This window comes from Rhinolophus sinicus, linkage group LG09 (assembly GCF_036562045.2).
Source record: "Rhinolophus sinicus isolate RSC01 linkage group LG09, ASM3656204v1, whole genome shotgun sequence".
Taxonomy (NCBI): domain Eukaryota; kingdom Metazoa; phylum Chordata; class Mammalia; order Chiroptera; family Rhinolophidae; genus Rhinolophus; species Rhinolophus sinicus.
Window position 1 is genome coordinate 6,188,217 of NC_133758.1, and position 16,427 is coordinate 6,204,643.

Sequence of the window (16,427 nt, forward strand, 5' to 3'; positions counted from 1 at the left end):
GTCGTCCCCTGTGAAGACTTCTCCACTAGGTTGCTTCATCTGTTACTAGCACAAAGTCTGGTCATATAATTGGCACAAAGTCTGGTCATTCTAGGCTGTTACCACAACGTTCCACACCTACCCAGACGCATATTATTTACATCTGCTATTTCTTCTGCATGGAACTCCTAGCAAAGGCTTCTTCACTCACAATTTCTCAGCTTGGTGGTGCCTTTCTCTGTAAACAGCTCATACTCTCTATCTGAACGCTTGCCATGTATTGCCTCAATTCTCTCCCGTCACCTGTCCATCCACACCCTATCTCAAGTAGGAAACCATGAACAAAAGAAAGAACAGAAGAAACTTCCTAGGTACCAGGAATGAGGTGGTGCGCTGCAGTGAGTGCTTTGCATAGCCCTAAACGCAGACCTGTGCAAAATAAAAATGAACTCTGAGCTATAGACGTGTATTCTTTAATAAAGTCGGAAGCATTGACTCTCCAATAAGGGAAACCATTAGGACATCATTCAAAACGTACTGATTCTTGAATTAAGCAGCCATGGTATTCGAATTACTTAGATTAGAATACGCACACTGGAAGAAGGAAGTCTTTCTGGAGGAGTCCCGTTGCTGGTAGAAATACCAGCCGGACATCATGACAGCTGACAGAAAGAATATCCAGAGTCTTTAGGAAAGTTTAAGTTATGCCCACCAGATTGCTTTCGAAGTGAGTTTCTGTCCCTCAGAGAAATTATTTCATCCTTTTCCTGTTCACATTGTAAAGTGTTATAGGCTGTCAGCAAATTAGTATCCCATCACTGGTGTATTGGACAACTGATGTTGTGTTTCAGGGATGTCAGCTCAGAAGTCTTAGTACTACCGCCTGTTTTCAGTAGTTTACAGTAGTCTAGCATAGCACACATTTTCTTTATTTCCCCCAAATCCTCACTGTATGGCACTGGTTATCACCTGCGGCACCACATTACAAACCCCTGGGGAACTTTAAAAGCATATCCATGCTCAAAACCCAGTCAGATCAAATCAGTGAGGAAAAGCCCAAGCTCAAGGGGTAGTCATAGCCGAGGCCATTTTTTAAAAAATAGTGGACTACGTAATGTAGATAATGATCAAAGTATCAGAGAGCAACAGTATGTGTTAAGTAGCCTTCAGAATTTTAAACAGTTATTTTAAAGGTGTAGAAGAATGCATTTCATACTTATACCTACATTTGGTAGCTTACAGTTAAACTCGGTATCATGATTTGGCACTAGATGGATGTACTTTTGTCTAGAAGACTCACCAGGCTAATACTTAATGATTCCAAAGTGTAATGAAGGCTCTAAACATCATCAGTAAAGTGACAGTTACTGTCCAATGGCAGAGCCCCAGGGTCCTTAGAGCATTCAGGGAGATGTATTCCTAGTTCCTAGCAAGGTAAATGAAAATGTATATTTTTCAAAGTAAATGCCAATATGTAAAAAGTATGCTTTTATTCTTTTTCTTGAATAGTATGTGAAAAATTTTACTAGACTTATGTAAATAGAGATAAATACAGAATTTTCTCTAACTGGTTGCCAACCTTTAAAAGTTCTATAGTTTGTGAAAGATATGCTGAGTTTCAATTTTAGACTAATATTAAATATTTTTTCCAAATAAAGAATAATGTGAACATGCAACAATTTATACAACAAAAACTTGCCTTGGATGCTATTAAGACATTTTATGAACACTTTCTTTTCCTGGCGGGGTGGGAGCTGGTAGTATTTATTTTTAGGAAGGATAAAAATTCAATGTGTATGAATACTAACATCCCATTTGGAAATATACACATATTATGTTTAATATATAACATATACTAGATTATGTATGAATGTATATATGTACCTATGCACAGGCGTATACATACATACATACATACTGTAAAAGATAATGAATGGTCAGAGAAAAGCAATTTCATATGTACAAAGAAAAAATCATGAGGAGGAAAGTAACTGCACATTTATATATGTCATATAGCTTACATAAAATGTACACATATAAATAAGAGAATGGCATATAGCCAATTTAAAAAACTACTGGAACTGGAATGAAAAGGCACATAATTTTATGGGTATCTATTTCAATTCCTGTCCTTTGAAAGGAGCAAGCATCACCATAAACAAACAACCCCGCCTCCCAGGTAGAGGTCTCGGTAAAGTTCTCTCCCGCCCAGTATTCAGGCATCAGCTAAGACTATCATGCTATTCACTCCACGACCATATCACCACAGACCGATATTTGATTTGCCAAATCCAAGCAAATCTCTCCTATGTTTGAAACTTTCATTTGTCTTTAAATGTACTTATTTTTCATTAAATTAATTTAAACATAATCCTTTATATAACCACTTTAACTGAAAGATCAGTTTTTTCATAAAGGTAATGCTAAAATAAATAAACATATATTTTTTAAATGTTTAAATTCTACCTAGACATGGTCAGCTGGATTTTGGAGCCTATTTTCTTTCTTGAAATGAGAAATCCACTGGTTTTTAGATTGGTGCAATGAAAATAAAATCATGTCCATTCAAAGAGGCGTGGAGAAATATCTGTATAGTATCTCCTCACTATGGCATAAATTCTTTCACTAATGAGCAATTCTGTCCAGTTTTATTGAATAAAATTGACATATAACATTGTATAAGTTTAATGTGTACAACCTAAAGATTTGACATATAAAATGGTTACCACAATAAGTTTAGTTAACATTCATCCCCTCACAGTTACAATTTTTTTCCTGTGATGTTTTCCTGGATGAGAACTCATAGAAACTTTCCAATACACTGTACAGTACTGTTAAGTACAGTCACCATGCCACACATGCCATCCCTAGAACTTATGTACCTATAACTGGAAGTTTGTAACTTCTGATTACCTTCACGCGTTTCTACCGTCTCCCACCTGCCAACAGCACTTTATCTGCAATATAAATAACTTACTGAGTCGAGTGAATGATATTACCTTTACATTACATTACCAATTAAAGAAAACATGTGTACGTTGAATAGTAGATATTACTGCGATGCTACCTGTCTATATACGAGTATGTATATTGCATAGCAGAAACTGTCACAACGGAACTTGAAATTATAAAACGTGGACTTGAGCACACACATTCCTACACACAAACCCAATCTATGTCTCTGTAACTCTGGCTGATTCATTTTGCTCTTTTTGGATTTTAGTGTATATGTAAGATGGGAGTAAAGTTAAACACACTTTCCAAAGAATACTGAATGATACAATACATGTAAAAATTCTTTATAAGCTGTAAAATTTAGGGTACACCAAAATGTGACATGATTATCCTATTATTATGAAGCCTCAAATTGAACTTTAAAGTGTTTGCCGTCTCAGTCATTTTACTGATAAGACAAAATATTCTCATTGAGAAATGGTGTCACAATATATAAATGAATGAGGCAATAATCCTGCTCTATATCTTAGTATATAACTAATGGAGATTTATACACAAAGTTGATGAAAATGTTCTCTACCTAGAATTCTTGAACACTCTCTGGACAAAGGTACCAGAGCTTGAAGAAAAAAGAAAATACTGTGCGTAAAGTAAGGCAAAAGCAATAAAACGGAGAGTAAAGAAATTATAGTCTGTCTTTCGTTAGTTTGCCTCATTCGATATAAATGACTTTTTCCTTAAAAATAGCACTTCAAAATTTACCAAATCTAGAGATGATCTGTAGACAGTAAGAACACAGGTAATTTTCTTGTGTTGCCTGATTTTTGTCTTCCATGGTTTCTAAAATGACGTGACTATAAATAAAAACAGGCCAAATATATGGATACTTAATAGTCCTACTCAATAGTATTCACACGGCTTATTATGATCCAAACAGAACAATACATTATAACAAAAATACTTCAAAAAGATGGCACCTATTTAAAACACAAAGCTTTCAAATTAAACCACTTCCTTCATGTTATTTCAGACTGATCCAAAACAGCAACCATTATTAAGCACTTCTGAAAGACATGTAAAGAAATTGGGACTGTAAATATTGCAAAGACCACTGTATAATTACCCTACTCACAATTTATTTCAGTCATTTGAAAGATGTCCCTAAGTACTGCGCATAATCTTAGTTATCTGAGACAACGCAGTCTTTTAAGGTTCACCTTGCCGGCAGTCATGTGCAAATCTATCAAGATGAAAACTGACACGTGGATTCATATTTCACTGCTTCCCTCAGGTATTGCACAGACGTGATCATTAAATACCGAAATCCAGCAAATTGTCTGGGTTTCATTTTTACAGTTAGGCTTACTTTTATTTTTGTTGTTTTTGGCTTTAAGTCTTGAAAATTCAAAGCACATCAGGCAGGCCCATCTGCGCCCATAGAAGTTTTTAAAAAAAGAAAACAAAAAATGCCACTAATGTAGGTAACAGAGTTTCTAAGAATACCTGAAATGTCATACACAAACATACAGTTGTAAATACATTAATATATAGGGATTGGATAGAAGCTTTATAAGACCTTTCTCTACTCTAAGATTCTAAGAATTAGGAATTTTTGTAGATAGATCAATAGATGAGAGATAGACATTATTGACAGATAGACAGACAGATAGATACAGATAGATACAGAAATAAGTGGCATGTGTACATCGTGTTCACAAATTAAAAATAAAAATAGTTCAAATAATTAGAATTTTCATACAGTCTAGATCCATATTTAATCAGAAAAAGATAAATGATAAACAACCATGGATAAAATGGACCCATTTCAGAAAGCATTGCCCAAGATACACAATATTCTAGAATGAATAAAGATTTAAACACACCCAATACAACTTCTACATCTTAAAGCCATAAATTGAGAATTCATATCAGAAGTAATGATCCTGAAGGTTCTTTTGAACTTTTGAATGGTCAAAATTATTAATTATAAATTATACATTTTATCTTAAATGTATTTATTGCATCTAATTCTTGGCAAATTGTTAATGTATGTCATATAAGATACAATCTGAAACTTATATAATGTTATTAACATGTTATCCCCAATACATTTAATTAAAAAAATATAATCTCTCTTCACAAAGTAGTTTCTAGAGATTTGTGACACCAGAGAAATTTTAAAATGCCCCAATCAACCAAAAATATACGCAAATGCACACTTAAAAATTTTCACTTATATTAATAGGGCGTTTCTATAAAGGGGTAAATTTTCATAAATATCTCTCACGAAAAACTACTCTTTTCCATCATCAGAGGAAAGCTGTTTGTAAGACAGGAAAACTCTGAGAATTTCTGGAAGGAGATCAATAATTAAGCCAGGAATGGAGGTGTCTTGAGGGTTTAATAAGGAGGGAAACAGGGCAACATGTAGATGAATTCACAATTCATTTTGAAAAAGATGGAGACGATGCAAAGGAGAAAATCCTGAACACACGTTCAGCTCATCGAGTTGGTGCTCATCACTCCACATGATGGCGTGGTCCTCAGCGTTTTCCCGCTTCCCTTGCAGCCAGGTTGGGGCAAAGTGACTATTACCAGACTAATGTAATACGAGCAGGAGTGACATAGTGGTATTTATTGTTAATAAGCCTGACAACGAAACATGACTCCAGAACACACACACACACACACACACACACACACACACACACACACACACACAAGCATTTACCACCTGAAAAACAGTACATGTTCCACGAGCATGTGCCCATTTGTTGAATGTGTAGATGCCAACGCTATCCTGAGACTCTCCTTTGACATCCACACAACCCAATATAATCCCTCACCTGACTTGGAGAAAGAAATAGAAAAAACCTTGAGTAAAATACTATTTGTCTGTGTACAGTGTTTCTGTGAATATTCCCATTGGTGTATTTGCACAGAATTCCTTACAACGATGTGAGGGGTGAGGGCCGAGTCTAGAATTAGTCAGACTGTGGCAGTCTGGAATTTGCCCAATGATGTCCATGATGGTGAGGATGACGTCACGCTATAAGCTGCATTTACTTTTGCTCCATTGATAGAGTCTATAAGCCGTGTATAAAGTTATTAATGGTTTCAGTGGTTGAGTTCCTAGTTTATCTGCCAACCCAAAACAAGTTGGTTATTTTGTAATATTTGCCTTGCTCACTAAATGTAACCCATCATTGGTCAGAAGAAAATAGCTGTAAGGCTAAGACAGAAACAATATTGACACATATGTTTTTGTTATGCTTTATTTTTATTAGTGGTTTTAGGTACCCTTTAAAAAAAATGCTGGCCACCATGGTACCTTGTGAATAATACCAGTCATGCAACCAACAAGTAAGATGGCCAGAGGAACTAAACAATTGTAAAGGCTTTTAAATCCTGCAGAAGGAAAACAATATATTCATAGAAACAGTGATATGATGTAATGAAAAATTAAGGCAGAATTTAAAGAAATGACCATGAGTCATGTCATTATACTTTTAATGATTTAATACCTTTAAAATTTAATGATTTAATAAACATTTTTAAAGACAAGAGTAAAACTCAGGAAAATGATTCTGGTTTTTTTCCTCAAAATTATTTTCCTAAATGGAAGAAAAGTTGATTAATGAGTTAAGACAAATTTCAAAACAAACATTCAAAAAAAGAAAGAAAGAAAGAAAGAAAGAAAGAAAGAAAGAAAGAAAGAAAGAAAGAAAGAAAGAAAGAAAGAAAGAAAGAGCTTTGTACTTCGCCCAAATAGTTGGCTAAGCAACTATCCTCAACAGGTAGCACTAGGTTCTGTAAGAGCAGGTGACAAGAGCCGTTTCAACCACATCAACCCGGAAGCCCTTCTATGGGAGTTGACCCATTGCCTAGAGGGCAAGAAACATTTTTCTGCCCTCATTCAGCATAATACTAAGCACTACTTGTGAGGAGTAAAGGGTACATTAGAACATTTCATCTCAAAATATGTTTTCATGTCATAACAATCTCTGACACATCTGGCCTCATACTCAGGCTCCCCCCCCCCCATTAGCACACTGTGTTTTCCCAAAAATAAGACCTACCCCAAAGTCAGTCCCAACTAAGATCTCAGCCATATGGAGGCATTTAGTAAGTTATGACGATGTTCTAGAAGAAGATGACATGACTGTATTTGAATAAATGTAGATTGTTGCAAATGAAAAAAATAAGACATCCCTGAAAGTAAGCCTTAATGGAGCAAAAATTAATGTAAGATCCGGTCTTATTTTCAGGGAAACACGGTATTATAAAATTTGGTTTTTGAAAGCATGAGTTCTGTCCATAACAAATCAAATACCTGTGTACATTTCATTAGAATTATTTTTGAACCTAAATTTCATTTTGAACCTAAACCATAAAAGAATCATTACTTATCTTTTGAGTTAAAATATTTTATTTGGAAAAGTCCATAGTTCTGAGTCCATAAAATTAGTACTATGTATTATTATGAAAATGAAATATGATTACATAATTCCTATACCTATGATTTGGGGCATGACTGTACATTTTCATTTTTAAGGCAAACAATATTTACTTAGAGTTTTATTATCTCATGGGACCCACTTAACTTACTAAGCTTCACAGAACCACGTGTGTTAAGTTTTGTTATTTGAATTCACCCTTCTGAACACCAGAATATTTTGAATAGAAATGTCTTCATAGTTTCTTTTAAATAAGTAATATTCTCCCGAAGAGTTAAGGTTAATTTAGTTTAATATTTTGGTTTAAGATGAAAACAAAACTGTTTCAACAGCAAACTCTGTGAAGTTCACAGTTCTCAAGTAGAAATAGAAGACAAAAGCAATTAATCTGCCTAGAAACATGCTTTTGTTTTCTGTGAAGCCTCTCCTTTACAAAGGCATAGCTCTGAACAGTGAGTATGGGAAGCGCAGCTTTGAAAACGTCAATACTATACATTTACACACATCTTTAAGGGGAAATGGTGCTCTAAAAGGACGTTTCAAAGGCTGCGAATGCCATAGTTACCCAAGAAGGGTGCAATGTTCTTTCCTTGCATTCTACCTTTTAGTTCAGCTGCATATTCAGTTATTACTGTAAGCAATCCTGGAAAGCTCACGTGGGGGAGGAATCCTATGGACTCCAGGGCCAAGTGCGCAAGGAGGAGGGTTCTCAGTGTTATATTCCTTAGTCTCATTTTCAGGTTCACGGTGACTCTGTGAAAGCAGATACATAGCTCCCCGGGGGATTTAAATCATCCGTGAGCTTATAACGCTTGAGGTGTCCGACACAATTAAGATTCCAAGACTGAGAAGACAGAGAAGGATGAATAAGCACCGTGTGGGAGAGGAAAAGCTTCAAAGGTCAACTTCCCGAAAGGGTTCTCCCTCCAGCTCTAGCTCCGCGCCTCCTTTGTTGGCTGATGGCTGTGCGGGTGACAGATTTGCACACTGCATCCCGAGTGCGAGAAGCCATCAGCCTCCTGGACAATCACAGCTTTTCACGTGCGTTCTTCCTTAGCTCCCGGGGAAAGAATGAGGCGCATTCTTCTACCCAGGAGCAGCTCCTGAACCCCTCTGAGGGTCTGCATCTCCTCTCCCCCGGCGCCAGGCTAGGGGCAGGGGACTTTGTAGTCACCCAGTTTTGTACTCCCGGCTTCTACATATCTGCCGAGATTCCAGAATAGGTCCCTTGTGTCCTTGGGGTACAGTCTGCGCCTTGAACGTGAAACCCAGCAAAGGCAGCACAAAAAGGCAAGCCTGACTTTTCTCTTCCTCCTGCCTCCAACCCCTGTGTCCACCAACTCCCCACAAAGACACTTCTGGATGCTTGGTGATTCTTCCTCTTTTAGGGACTCGGCTCGATTTTCTAAAGATATATTTAGTTTCTCTCTCTCTCTCTCTCTCTCTCTCTCTCTCTCTCTCTCCATATATATATATATATATATATATATATATATATATATATATATATATATATATATATATAATTTGTTGAGTGACAAAATGAACGAGGTTCTCCCTCCTTCCCTCCGCCCTCCAAGTTGTAGTATTATTCCTCCATTCAGACGGGAACGCAAGGAACGTTCACGTCCAAGGCCGCTTTGCCCCAGGATTCCGGAGCTTTCAGAACTGGAACTTTGAGACCAGTGAGGTATAGACAGCCCCGGAATCCAAAAAAGAAAGAAAAAGAAAACAAACGGGCACTTTTTGCCCCCAACTGGAGTTTTCCTTCTGGTTCCAGTGCCCACCTCCCACTTGGCGTGCCCCCGGACCTCGTGCGGGTCCCTCGACCTTCCCCCGCCCCCTCATCGGCCGAGTCTGGGCGGCTCTTGGTCCAGGTACCGCCCCTCCTCTCCTGCCCGCTCCTGTCCACACCCCAGGTCCTCTAAGAGCATCCACACGTCCTTCTTACCTCGTCTGGTCACTAGAGAAGTTTTGAACCTTCAAGGTCTACACTGTTTCTGTCCCAAGTCAGGCAGAACATCTTTCAAGAAAGACTAAAAAGGTCTCCATAAACTTTGCTGTCGCGAAAGCTCCCGTGCCAGCAGCCGTGAGCACACACCTACCTATACATGGGAGCAGGTACACCTGTCGAGGCGCACACACGGCCAGGGAGCCAGCCAGTGGGTGACTGTTCTGGGCTCACACAACTCGCTGGCAACTGCCGGCGGGGACACACGGCACCGGTTAGACATCAAAGAGAATTTCAAAATGGGCTTGGGAAGAGGGTACTAGACAATGATGATTCTAATACACACACAGGAGCATCTGCCCACCTCCCACCACAGAGCAGTGCTACCCGAAAGGCACACACTTTTGAGAGGAGACCATTGTGGGTGGCACTGTACATAATCCGCCCTCCGGGGTACATTTATCTCGGAACTGACAGTCCCTGTCGCCTACAGGACTTCTCAGTCTGGGTCCAAACCAGCCCCTGGCACATTCGGCTGTGGACCAAGGTGCTCCCGCAGCCCTCTCCCCGGTGTGCACAGCACCCCTCCCCCAGGCAGGTGCAGGCCCCCAGCCCCGCGGAGCAACAAGCGGGCTGTCTGCGGGAGGCCCGGTCCCTCTTTGCCCCTGTCTCCGCGCGGGTCACCTCTCCCCGCCCCCCGCACAGCCAGCCGCGCCAAGCGGACATAGGGGAAGAAGAAAGCCGAGCGAGCAACTCACCCCCAGCTTCCTGCTGCGGATTTTCACGTAGCCCTGCTTGACTATGTCGTTAAAGTTGGAGGCCATGGCCAGCGCGTTCGGCTTCTGCGAGTAGAGAGCCGCTGTCCGCTGCCAGGTCCGCGCAGGTCTCGCATCCAGCCAGCCGCCGCCTGCAGCCGCGCCGCCGGGTCCCCCCGAGCTCCGGCCGGCGGGGATGCGGGGTGGGTGGCAGGGCGCCCGCGGACTGGGAACGCAGCCCTGCGCCCGGAGCAGCGCCCGCCCTCGGCGTGCGGGTCCTCACCTTCGCCCCCGCAGCCAGCTGCGGGCGCCCCCAGCGCGCCACCGCCCCCAGCAGCTCCCACGGGCGGGCGCCTCACTCGGCGGCGCACAGCTGGCCGGAGCGCACCAACGCGGCTCCCCGGCGCAGGGGGAGGGGAGGGACGGCGGGGCGGGCCGATTCGCCGGGCCCGCTCCCTCCCCCTGGCCCGCGGGGTGGCTGGGCTGGAAGATGCTCGCAAGACGCGCTCCATCACTCGCCACTCAGGCGGGGAGCTGCTCCCGCCCCCGGCTCCCCGGGCCGCTCCCACCCGGTTCCCTGGGCCCGCGTCTGCCGGGTGCCGGGAGGCGGATTCCTGAGGACGCGGCTCCTTATTCTGGGGCTCTTAGTCTCCACTCCCAAACTGGACACCGGGAAAGGGCGGTGGGGACGCTTCCAAGGAAGAAGGCAAACGGGGCAAGACAATGATGTATTTCAATGGCTGTGTTTACAGTGCATTTTTATTCCTAAGCACACGCTCGCACTCCAGGTCTTGCCCCGTTAGGAAGTGTAAATCGACGCCAAGCCCTTCCTGGTGCACACAAAGAGACCAACGGTGCGCATGTGTCTAAGCCGCTGCTGCTGAAGACACTGAAGCAATCAGGCCAGGCAGCCCGTCGCGGTCGCCTACGTGGTCTCCCGAGAAGCACCAAGGACCAGAGTGGATTGATTTATGCCCGCGTTTTGGTTAACTGACTAAAAGTGGCTCGTGGCTTTTCATCTTCTAGGGGAAATGGAGACCGTAGCTGTTACCGGTAGTGGATGCAAATGATTTATTCAAATGCTCAACTAGTAAAAAAATACAATGACGAACTTTCTCTCCGTCGTGTAGGAACTCAAGACATTTAAGAATAGGCTATTCTTTATTGTAAAGAAACTTTAATTTAAAAATTATATCATTTTTATAAGATTCAAGGGAAAATAGGGAGGATTGAATTTTCGCTGGAGGCAATGTATGGATTTTTTTCTATAGGAATATAAGAATACTTAGTGTCTTACTAGCTAATGATGCTTCTAATTAAGAAAAAAAGGATAAAGATTAAAAATTTTATAAGTAGCTATTTATAAATAGTCTATATTTAATAAAAATTCTAGAGAAGATCGTGTTCATTTCTACTTATTATACGGAATATTTTTTTTCCTGTTTTCAGTTAAAATTTCTTAGCCCTATTGGGAACATAATATTAAGAAACTACTTAACTAAGGAAAGAAAAAAAATACAAACTGGAAGGACCCAGTAGCAAGGCCCTCCCCCCCAACCACATAGACCACCCAGGTTTGATTTTTTTCCCCATCATTGTTAGGAGTCTCCATCTAGAGACCATGTAGCCCAATGGAAACTCGAGCTTGCCCTATCAGCATGATATTCCGATTTATTCATTTATGTAGCAAACCTTTGTTTGGACTATCAACCATGCAGAGCACCAGATGCTGGGGAAGACACTTAGAATCACACCGCAAGATCCCGCAGGCTGTCACTCTGGAAGAAGCTCAAGCTCTAAACTTGCCAGAAAACTTGCATGAACTCCCTAATAACTTGATGTGATTCCCCTCCTCCCAATACATGGGCATGTTGCCTATTCTACTCATTTCTTATGTTACATATACTACATGGCTGTTACTCCTTTTCCTTATATGAAGACTATTTTAGATTTGCAGATGCTATAAATAGATTACTTCACTCAGGCTTTATTGCAACCCCATGTGTTAAGAAAAAGTACTTGCCATTTAACAAATGACGAAACTAAGACTCAAGATACCTTCAGATACAGAGCCATAATTTCAAGATTGGTTTAGGGTCCATAATAATTTCCATAACCACCATAATTTATATAATAATCTTTTCTCACAAATCAATGGTGAAATATTTAAAGCCATGGATTAATTTTGTCTCAGCAACAATCTCAATGGTTACTTAAGAATGAGTTATGGTTTGTAAGTCTGTTTTTAATAATTAAATAATGATTATGCCTTTGCACATGTGGTTATGTAGGTTTTTATAACACCCTAATATGATTTAAATATTCTCCTAGAGTTATTAAATCTACAGATTTAATTCAATCCCTATCAAAATACCAATGGCATTTTTCACAGAACTAGAACAAAGAATCCTCAAATTTACATGGAACCACAAGAAAACCTTGAGTATCCAAAGCGATATGGAAAAAAAAATACAATTGGAGGTATCATGTTACCTGATATCAAACTATACTACAATTCTATAGTTATCAAAACAGCATGATTCTGACATAAGAACAGACACATAGATAAATGCAACAGAATAGAGTCCAGAAATAAACCCACACTTATATAGTCATTTAATTTATGACAAAGGAGTCAATCTTATACAATGGAGTAAAGACAGTCTATTCAACCAACAGTGTTGGGAAAACTGGACAGATACATGCAAAAAATGAAACTACTGTATTTCCCTTAAAATAAGACCTAGCTGGATAATCAGCTTAATGCCTCTTTTCGAGCAAAAATTAATATAAGACCCAGTATTCTATTCTATTCTATTCTATTCTATTCTATTCTATTCTATTCTATTCTATTCTATTCTATTCTATTCTATTCCTATTCCTATTCCTATTCCTATTCCTATTCCTATTCCTATTCCTATTCTATTCTATTCTATTCTATTCTATTCTATTCTATTCTATTCTATTCTATTCTAAAGACTAGGTCTTATATTGTAGCAAAACAAGACCAGGTCTTATCTTAATTTTTGCTCTAAAAGACTCATCAGAGCTGATTGTCTGGCTAGGTCTTATTTTCGGGGAAACACAGTAGGCCACTTTCTTATACCATATACAAGAATAAACTCAAAATAGATTAAAGACTTAAATGTCAGACCTGAAACCATAAAACTCCTAGAAGAAAGCATAGGCAGTAAACTCTTTGATACTGTTGTTAGCAATATTTTGGGGGGTATGTCTCCTTGGGCAAGGGAAACAAAAGAGAAACAAATAGGACCAATCAAACTAAAAAGTTTTTGCAGAGTGATTGAAACCATTGACAAAACAAAGACAGTTTACTGAATGGGAAGATATTCGCCAATGACACATCCAATAAGAGGTTTATACAAAATACATAAAGAATTCATACAACTTAACACCAAAGAAACAAATAATCTGAATTTAAAAATGAGAACACCTAAATTGACATTTTTCCAAAGAGGACATACAGATGGCCAAGAGACATGTGAAAAGATGCTCAATGTCATTAATCATTAGAGAAATGCAAATTAAAACCACAATGAGATACTACCTCACTTCTGTGAGAATAGCTATTGTCAATAAATCAACAAAAAACAAGTGTTGGCGAGGATGTAGAGAAATAAGAATCATTCTGACCTGTTGGTGGAATTGCAAATTGTTGCAGCCATGATGGAAAACAGTGTGGAGGTTCCTCAAAAAATTAAAAACAGAAATACCATATGACCCAGCAATCCCACTTCTGGGTATTTATCTGAAGAAATTCAAAATGCTAATTTGGAAAAATATATGAACCCCTATGTTCATTGCAGCATTATTTACAATAGCCAACATATGGAGGCAACCTAAGTGTCCATTGATAGATGATTGGATAAAGAAGTGGTACAAATATGCAATGAACTATTACTCGGCCATAAAAAAATGAAATCATACCATTTGCAACAACACGGATGGACCTAGACAGTATTATGCTAAATAAAATAACTCAGACAGAGGAAAAGCAATATCATATGATTTCATTGATATGTGGAATCTAAAAAACAAAATAAACAAACAAACAACAAACAAACAGGAACAGATCCATAGATACGGAGAACAAACTAGTGATTGTCAGATGGGAGGAGGATTGGGGAGCTGGGTGAAAAAGAAAAAGGGATTAAGAAGTACAAAATGGCAGTTACAAAATAGTCATGGGGATGTAAAGTACAGCATAGGGAATATAACAAATAATATTGTAATAACTATGCATGGTATCAGGTGGGTACTAGACTTATCAGGGGATCACTTCATGAGTTATATAAATGTCTAACCCTTATGCTGTACACCTGAAACTAATATAATATTGAATGTCAACTGTAATTGAAAAATAGAAAAATAAATAATAATTTATAAGAGGTACCATGTATATTACATTAAAAGGAACAAAATGTCTAAATGTCCCATCAATTATAGGATTCAAGTGTTGTCAGCCTGATCGATACATTATAAAATTCTCCACCAACCTTGCAGCCACTGATGATTATTGTTTAGATACATTATTTTATTAGGGATTTCAAAATTTTTATTTGCTAACTTGCATTTATTCCTCAATTTATAAGCCATTTTCTTATGAAACAAAACAAAAATTTCCATTGCAAACTACAGGATTGCCCTGAAATAGCTTCCTTATAAGAAAGGCAGGGGATATGCCTGATTCTTAAGTTCTATCAAACATTTTTTTCAGAAATATTGAATGTATTATAACTAACCCAAAAGGAAACATCATCAAAAATGGAGTTCTTGTATTTCAGTCCATCACAGTCATTATTCTTTTGGTGTTTAAATTACCCCATCCTTGACCAGCAGGAGCTGCATCAGGTGACATTTTTAAAAATTTTTTTATCAGGTACCCATGGACCTTAATAGGTTTGTTGTGATCAATCAGAAGACATTTCAGGCCCATCTTGTACATTTCCAAATCCAGACCTGGAATCCATCATTTCTCCTAGGAACCTCTGTTCGTTTTAATGGAAAGTGAAATTCAGTTTCCATAATCTAGTTACTAGGGTGTTTTTTGTTTTTAGTTTAGCTTTGTTTTGTTTTGTTTTTGCTACTCTTGTAAGCTGTTTAGTTACAAAGAAATGAAATACTCTTATTTTAGAAATATATTTTAAAAGAGAAAAATTATCAGTTTTTACAGATATTTCTGTAATTAGATATTTCTAATTCAAGTTAAGGTTGACAGTCATATTTAATGATTGCTTTTTTTTCTTTTGAGGTTGTCTTTATGTGAAATATTTACAAGTTGCCAAAGTCAAACCTACCAAACAAGGCACACTGAAAGATGTAGCACTAATTTATCCCTTTCCTCTCTATTTTCTTGTTCTCTTTTTCAGGAAACCAGTTTTATGGGTTTATCCTTCCTATTTTATGGGTTATGCTTTTTGATGATATAAGGAAAAATATGTATGTGCTACTATTTGTTTTTCTTGTACACCAAAAAACTGCATACTATATTCACACTTTTATCACTATAGTAGATAGTTTCTAAACTGGTCCCCAAGTATCCCCACCTCTTGGTATGATGTTCCATGTAATTCCTCCTGATTATGGACTGGAATTTTTTTTTTTTTTTTTTTTTTTTACTAGCTTCTAATGATTAGAATGGCAGGAGTGATGGAGTGTCCATCCTAGGTTAGGTTATAAAAAGACTGTGGCTTTTATCTTGGTTGATTTTTATTGGATTGCTTGCCCTGGGGGAAGCCAGCTTCCACAATATGAAGCAATTCTGCAGAAAGACCTATGTAAATAAGCTTAGAGACAGATCTGAGACTTTCCAACAGCCATGTGAGTAAACTCAGAAAAGGATCCTCCCCAGTCAAGCCTTCAGACCACTGCTAGCTGTCCCACACTTTGGGAGAGACCATGACCCAGAACCAGTCATCAAAGCTGCTACTCATTGTTTCTAAATAACAGAAACTGTAAGATAACAAATGTTTATTCTTTCCAGCTGTCCATCTGTTCACTTTGGGGGTATTTGTTATGCAGAATTGGATAACTAAAGTAGATATTGGTATATACAGAGGGAGAGCGCTGCCTTAACAAGAACTTTAAAATATGGGAATGGGTTCTGAATCCATCAGTGGCCTTGAGAAGGGTGTTAGTGAAAGCTTAAAGTACCCTAAACACAGTTTGCAAAATTTTGGACATTGAGGACACTGTGAGTGAGGTCTTACAATAAAGTCAGGAAACTATTATTGGAAATTGGAGGAAGGAGCATTCTGACTATGTAGTGGCAGGGAACTTAGTGATACTGTTTCCTGCAGTTATGAACCC

At 38.8% G+C, this 16,427-nt stretch overlaps 1 protein-coding gene across 1 annotated transcript in view; it reads right to left on the reverse strand.

Moving 5' to 3' along the window:
- DOK6 (docking protein 6) overlaps nucleotides 1-10,481 on the reverse strand; it is a 272,321-nt gene extending 261,840 nt beyond the window's left edge. Inside the window, exon 1 of the mRNA XM_019729346.2 lies at nucleotides 10,101-10,481. Coding sequence (XP_019584905.1) covers nucleotides 10,101-10,166 — 66 coding nt within the window. The 5' untranslated portion in view covers nucleotides 10,167-10,481. The remainder of the gene's footprint in view (nucleotides 1-10,100) is intronic.
- Nucleotides 10,482-16,427: the final 5,946 nt, after the last annotated feature.